At 51.8% G+C, this 6,145-nt stretch overlaps 1 protein-coding gene across 1 annotated transcript; it reads right to left on the bottom strand.

Annotated features, from left to right (window-relative positions):
• Positions 1–1,654: 1,654 nt before the first annotated feature.
• C13H9orf152 (chromosome 13 C9orf152 homolog) lies at positions 1,655–5,712 on the bottom strand. Its single transcript, XM_027616378.1, has 2 exons — positions 5,465–5,712; positions 1,655–2,771 (listed from the first exon to the last, which is right to left on the bottom strand). The coding sequence occupies exons 1-2, from the start codon at positions 5,655–5,657 to the stop codon at positions 2,245–2,247; spliced, it is 720 nt and encodes a 239-aa protein (XP_027472179.1). The 5' UTR covers positions 5,658–5,712; the 3' UTR covers positions 1,655–2,244.
• Positions 5,713–6,145: the final 433 nt, after the last annotated feature.

Below are 6,145 nucleotides of genomic sequence, written 5' to 3'. Positions count from 1 at the left end.
TCCCTCGCCCCATTCAGTACCTCCACACACTCATGCCACTTAAATTCACGTCCAGCCCAGAACTATGGTCTAATTTATCCACTGGCCCATTTGATATCTTCATTTGTGTGTCTCACGAACATCTCACACTCAGGATCCCTCAAACTGAACTTCTAATCTCCCTTCAGTAAATCCTAATGGCTCTAGCTCCAAAATACATATCCAGTGCATCTACTTTTTCCCCATCTCTTCGGCTCCTGCTCTTGCTTGACCTGCGTCTTTCCCACTGAACTTGCCTTGGCCATTTTTTCCCTGGTATTGCCTCTTAATGTGCCTCAACTCATTCTCCAAAGAACCACCAGAGTAATCAGGTTAAACTGCGCATTAAATCATTTTAGTCTCATATGTAAATCTCTTAATGGCTACTTACTGTATTCAGAATGAAATCTAATATTGTACTATGACCTGGCCCCCATCTGCCTGTGCAGGCCATTAGTGCTGCTCACCTGTGCCTTCCGTTTCTTCTCTCCTTCCGGGCACCTGGGATGATTGCATACCCTTGAAGTGAAGATAGGACCACAAGACTTGCCTGGGGCAATGAAACGTAAGTAGAAGTGATTTGAAAGCCAGTGCGTGACTATTAGTGCACTTTCTTCTCCTGCTACAGTGATTAGGGAAACCAGTGTTGATACTGTAGGTGCCATGAGACAGAAGCAGCCTGAGCTCCTGGCAGTACATGCAGAAGAGCTGCCCTGGGAAGTCTGCCCAAATCCACATGGACTTTTCATGAGTGAAGAAGAGCTGCTGTTGTGAGCTTGGAGGGTTTGTTTCTGCAGCAAAACATAGCCTATCCTGACTGATACATTGTAGAAAGAGGGGTTACTTGTGGCAGTCCTCTTTAAAACAAAGCAAAGGACAAAGGGTTTTCAGAAAACGTCCTTGTTTTTCATTTGACTAGAAAAAAATTAACAATGGCTCTTATTGATTATTCGCAGAAGGAATTGCAACAAATCCCCAAATTGGAGTGGATTTCTGGGTGATCCAAGAAGCAGGCACATATGTATTTTTGCCAGGTAATGACACACCTGGTTAACCACTCTGGGTGTAGATTGGCCAGACTGGATCACCATTGGGGAAAAAAGAGGAAAATACAAGTGAAACTTTACAGAGAGATTATCTGATGTGAGGGAAAGGCACCTTCGGTGTGTTTAAATGTCATTACTAAGGTTAAACATTAACCAGGAAAGACCTACTCTCTTCCCAGCACCCGGGCAGTATCACCTGCTTCCCTTTGTCTTAAGTTTAATGGATCCCAGGGAAGATCTGAGTGCTTCAAATTTGGCTGAAAAGGGAGTTTGTGGGGGATACATATTTTCCAAGCAGGAGAATTTCCTTGTTTCCTGCTCAGGCTCCTCTTAACCATATATCTTCAATGACCCGCACTGTTTAATAGGAACTTAATTAGGAGAGAGAGAGCAAGGGAGGGGGGGTGAGAAAACAGACAAATGGGATGGATGGATGGAAGGGAGGGAGGAAGGGCGGAAGGGCGGGGAGACGAGAGGGAAGGAGGGAGGAAATACACCTGTAATGACATTGGAACGTGCAGTCTCAGTGGAAGGGGAAGAGATGACCACCCTTCCTGAACACCCCTTAAACACACAAAACAGTAGGGTTTTGTTTTTTATTTAAACCCACAGTGACCATACTTTGGGAGCCTCAGTTGAAATGGTATGGTCACTACCAATGAATGTAGTGACTTCTCAGTGAGCTGGTCTCCAGACACAGTAACCAGAAAAAGGCAATGCTCAGAGCTCATCTTCTCCAGATCATGTGAGAAATCATCAGAAGATATTGAAAACAAGACTGCCCACACCCATTGGCTCCAGGGCCCTGCTAAGGCATTCCTTTGGCTAGGGTGCCGGTGTTATGCTTCAAACTTCCCATTTCTAGGGACGGAGATGTCCTACTGGACCTCTCCAAGGAATGGGCATCTAGGGCTCCATAGTCATGTCTTTATATACAAACACAGTAGGGCCACATTGATCAGACAGCACTCTTTCATCCTAGACTGTGTGAGATCTGGCCTAGGCAAAGTCTTCTTTTTTGAAGGACAAGACCGTGTGTCCACCATGAAGTTCAAAATCCCTACAACTGAGTCAGTCCCGTTCTTGCTCATAGCTAGAGGCCCGAGTCATGGCTCTACCTCCTGGGTTCTTTGATGAGGCCATCGATGGTTTCAACAGATATTTGGCTGAGTAGAAGACTTCAGGCTGGGCCATACAAGCCCAGGTTCCTGGCAGTTTGAGAGATCCTGGGAGTTTTCCTCTGGGGAAATGGATAGTGAGCTGGTTTTCCAGACCAGTGTGAGTTCTTTTTGGAAGGAGGAGGCTGAATGTCCTTATTTAAGCCAGATCCCACTGGCTTTATTTCGGCATTGCCCACCAGACATTCACGCTGGGCTGTTTGTAGGATGGTGGTCCCTTGCTGAGTCATCTGATTGTTTTCAAACAAGCCCGGGTCTCCTTCCTGAGGGAGCCTTTGCTCAGACCCCATGAGCTTATCCTTGTGTTTTACTGGAAGACTGGTTTCCTGGTGGAAGGTTTGGATGCAGCGGTACATCTCTAGGTGCGTGTGCCATGGAGACTCAGGGGCCCGAAGACAGCCTCTGTCAGCCTCCTCCAGCATCCCCTCTGCCTCAGGATCTGCCTCCTCCAGGGACAGCGAATGCCTTCTCTCCTTGTTAATCCAAACAGGACTGACCATGGACTCAGCAGGAACAGGCGTGTACCCTCCTGACAAAGCAAGGCACAAGCAGGGTCACCACTGGGACGTACATGGGCAGCTCTGATTTGGGGGGTTTCAGAGCTTTCGAGCCGTAGGAATGCTATCCCAAAATGTCACGGAAGTCAGGTAGTCAGTACACTGCATGTGTGCACATACACATACATGGATCGCACATGATCCCACTTGCATATGCTCACACGTGTATACTCCCTCCCATGCCCACACATATGCTCTCTAACACACACTCATGCGCAAGTATTCATTCATTCAACAAGTATTTATTGAGCACTTATTACGTGCCAGCCATTATTTATTCTAGGTTCTGGGAATATGGCAGCAAACACTGAGACAAAAATCCCCATCTTCACGGATATATTCTAGTGGGGTAGAAAGATGTAAGCCAACGAATATATTATAATAAAATTGCAGGTGGTAACCAATGCTATGAAGAAAAACTCAAGCAGAACAGAGTTTACTAACAGACTCCAGTTCTTAACTGCAGTGAGGGAGTGACCCCAGCATTCCAACTGAAAGAATGGCACGGACTCACATGCACACTGGCCAGTGGAAAAGAATACTCTTCGGTTACGGGGTTTTGTGTTCTGGGATTCCCGTAATGGTTTACCGCCCAAGGTGGAGGAGGGAGGAGCTGTATTTCAAAGCAGCTCCTTTTGAAGCACTGGCCCCTTGCCTTCTCCCATCCCACAGACACTGTTCTGGGAACACATTTATAGCACCTCCTGCTTCTCCGAACTGGCTGTAGGGATGAGGACCCAGACCAACGTCTCTCTTCTTTCTCAGGGTTTTGTTGTGTTTTTTTTTTTTTTTACCACCTTGTGGCACACGACAGTTTATGGTTGACCCTTGGTGGCAGAGAGGGTTGTGGGAATGCCTGAAAGGTGTTCCAAAGCCTGCAGGTAGTTGCCGCTGAATCCGCAGCGGAGCTCCCCTGAGCATTCTGGCATTTGTCACGGCGGGAGGCCCTGCATGCAGGAGCGGAGAGACTGAGGTGCTGGGGCATGAAGGCAGAGGGAAGGCCCTGAGCTCCCGGTCTGGGAGTCTGAGAGAAACAGGACCGGTGCGGCCATCTCTGCAAACAGTGGAGGGCCTGAAAATGTGTTCCCACTTCAGGACTACCGGATTTTTCTCAGCATGACAAACACGGACATCCTGACAAAAAGTCAAAATGTTATGTGCTTATCTGAAAACAGAGGAAGAGGGGACGTGATGGGAGAACCTAGGAACTAGTATCCTCTCCATTATGTCCACGTGGACAGGCAGGTCTTGGTTGCAGAGAGGAGCCTCCTTAGCTGTCAGTCCCAGCCTGGGGTCCGCAGGGGACAAGGAGAAAGACAAAGTGGGAGGGACACCTGGACCCTGACCCCCAAACAGATACTGCTGAGTGGTTGACCTCGCCTAGAAGTCAGAAGTCTTCCCTGACAAAGCAGAGTCTAACCAGAGCTTCTGGCACTAACTTGCCTTAACTGATCACCGGATGCTAGCTGCAGGGGGTGGGGGGAGTGCACTGAGTTACAGAGCCTGGGAGAAAGAGCCAGAGGGAGGGTTGGGGCAGGGAGTGGTGAGTTCTGTGGGGCATGTCGACTTGGACTGTCTTTGGGATGTGCCCATTACATGGATCTGTAAGTATGAATTGTGGGTCTGTTAAGCATTTAAGCACTTTCATTTGAGAGTGGTTTAATTTAATGTTTGCTGAATGACTGAATTAATAAACATGTTTGAGGATGGACTAGGTAGGGCTTTACGAATCTTTCAGTGTATACCTTGCAGAGATGGAGGGCTATTTGGCTGTGCCAGTTCAGTTCAAACAGCACCCACTGGCTGGCAACAGCCCAAGTAACGGGAGATGGGCACCTTCAGTTCCGGGGTACCACTTTTGTCTCCAAAAGGCAGCACTCTTCCTGCCCCGGATGGTGATGTCCCTCTGGCCCCTGATTCCTTCCCAGCTGGCCTAGTGCTGGGCGGGCCATTCAATGAGTCCTGAAGTGTACAAATAACCACAAAAACCCCCCAGGCGCAGCCTTGACCTTCCCATCTCCCTTGACCCATTCATTCCTCTGTTAGAGGGAACGGTGGGATGGAGCCTTATGCTCCTAACTTCCTCCAGGAATAAAATCTGAGTTCCCAGAGGGAAGAGGCATTCTCCCTTTGAGGCTTCTGCATCTCATGCCTCCTTGGAAGTTGTTTGAGAGTTGTTTGAGATGGTGATAAGCAAGCTCCGTGAGCCAGGGTGCCTCCTGAGTCCCTGAGGCCTGTGCTTCCTCTGGCCGGCGCCAGGGCTGTTGGGAACACCACTTTGGCTCTCTCCAGAGCCAGTTCCTCAGCTTTGCAGGAGGTGAGACCCGGCGGGGAAGAGCTCCCATCGCCCCCCCCCCCCCGGCCCAGCAGGGGGCCAAGCCATAGTCCACTAGGCAGAACAGTCTGGTAAGGTGAGAACATAAGAGCTGAGGCCAGGTACGGCCAACAGCTGGCCAGATGCCTGCCTGAGGCCCCTGGAGGGGAAGAGAGCCAAGCAGAGCGGCCCGGAACGGGCCTCCCCGCCCTGGCTCTGCTGGCATCCCTGCTCTTTCCCACCGGGAGGGCCCACCGAGCCCCGGCCTCCCCCTGGCCGCAGCCCACCACCCATTGCGCCCACGGCCAGGCCCCCCCTCCACTTTTGCCCCCAGCTCCTGCCCAGCCCTACCTTTCGGGAGCACCACCAGGTGGGCCTGGGCCGTCTGCTGCCTTCGCAAGCCCGCGTACTGGGCTCGCAGGACCTGGATGCTGAGCGGGGGCTCTTTCCCCGGGGCCCGTGTCCCCGAGCCCTCAGCCATGAAGCAAGACCCCAGCAGCCGGAAATGCGGCCGGGCAGGGCAGGGGCAGGGCAAGCCCTTCATCTGGATCCGGGGGCGGGGATAAAGCAAACAGTGATGGGCGGGGCGTGGGAGGGGCGAGAAGGAGCAGCGGGGGAGGGGGAGTGAGGGGAGCAGGTGGAAAGGTAAGGGGAAAAGGAGGGGGAGGGAAAGCTGAGGGGAGTGAAGGAAGGTGGAGCGGAAGAGGGGCTACCTGGAAAGTGGGGGAGGGAGTGAAGCAAGGGCAAGGGGAGGCAGACAGGTGAGGGGAAAGCGAGGCGGGGGTCAGGAACGGGGAGGGGAAAGGCAGGAGAGGGGAAGCGGGGAGAAGGAAGAGTCAGAGGGAGGAGGAAGATGGAGGAGGAGGAAGAAAGGGGTCCCCAAGAGGGAAGGAAGGAACAGGGGTCCCCAAGAGGAAGGGGGTAGGGCAAAGGGGGCTAACGGGATGAGAGAGGAGGAGGGAGGGACCTGGAGCGAGGGGCCGAGGGGCAGGGGGTGAGGGAGGAGGAGGGAACAAAGGGCAAGGCAAGCAC

This window comes from Zalophus californianus, chromosome 13 (genome assembly GCF_009762305.2).
Source record: "Zalophus californianus isolate mZalCal1 chromosome 13, mZalCal1.pri.v2, whole genome shotgun sequence".
Taxonomy (NCBI): domain Eukaryota; kingdom Metazoa; phylum Chordata; class Mammalia; order Carnivora; family Otariidae; genus Zalophus; species Zalophus californianus.
This window is presented reverse-complemented; position numbering and strand designations above follow the sequence as displayed.

Excerpts from the sequence above, each read along its gene's own strand:
- C13H9orf152 (XM_027616378.1), bottom strand. The coding sequence starts at position 5,657 with ATGAAGGGCTTGCCCTGCCCCTGCCCTGCCCGGCCGCATTTCCGGCTG. Across the intron at positions 2,772-5,464 it reads CCTGGTGGTGCTCCCGAAAG|GAGGGTACACGCCTGTTCCT; the intron begins GTAGGGCTGGGC and ends TTGCTTTGTCAG.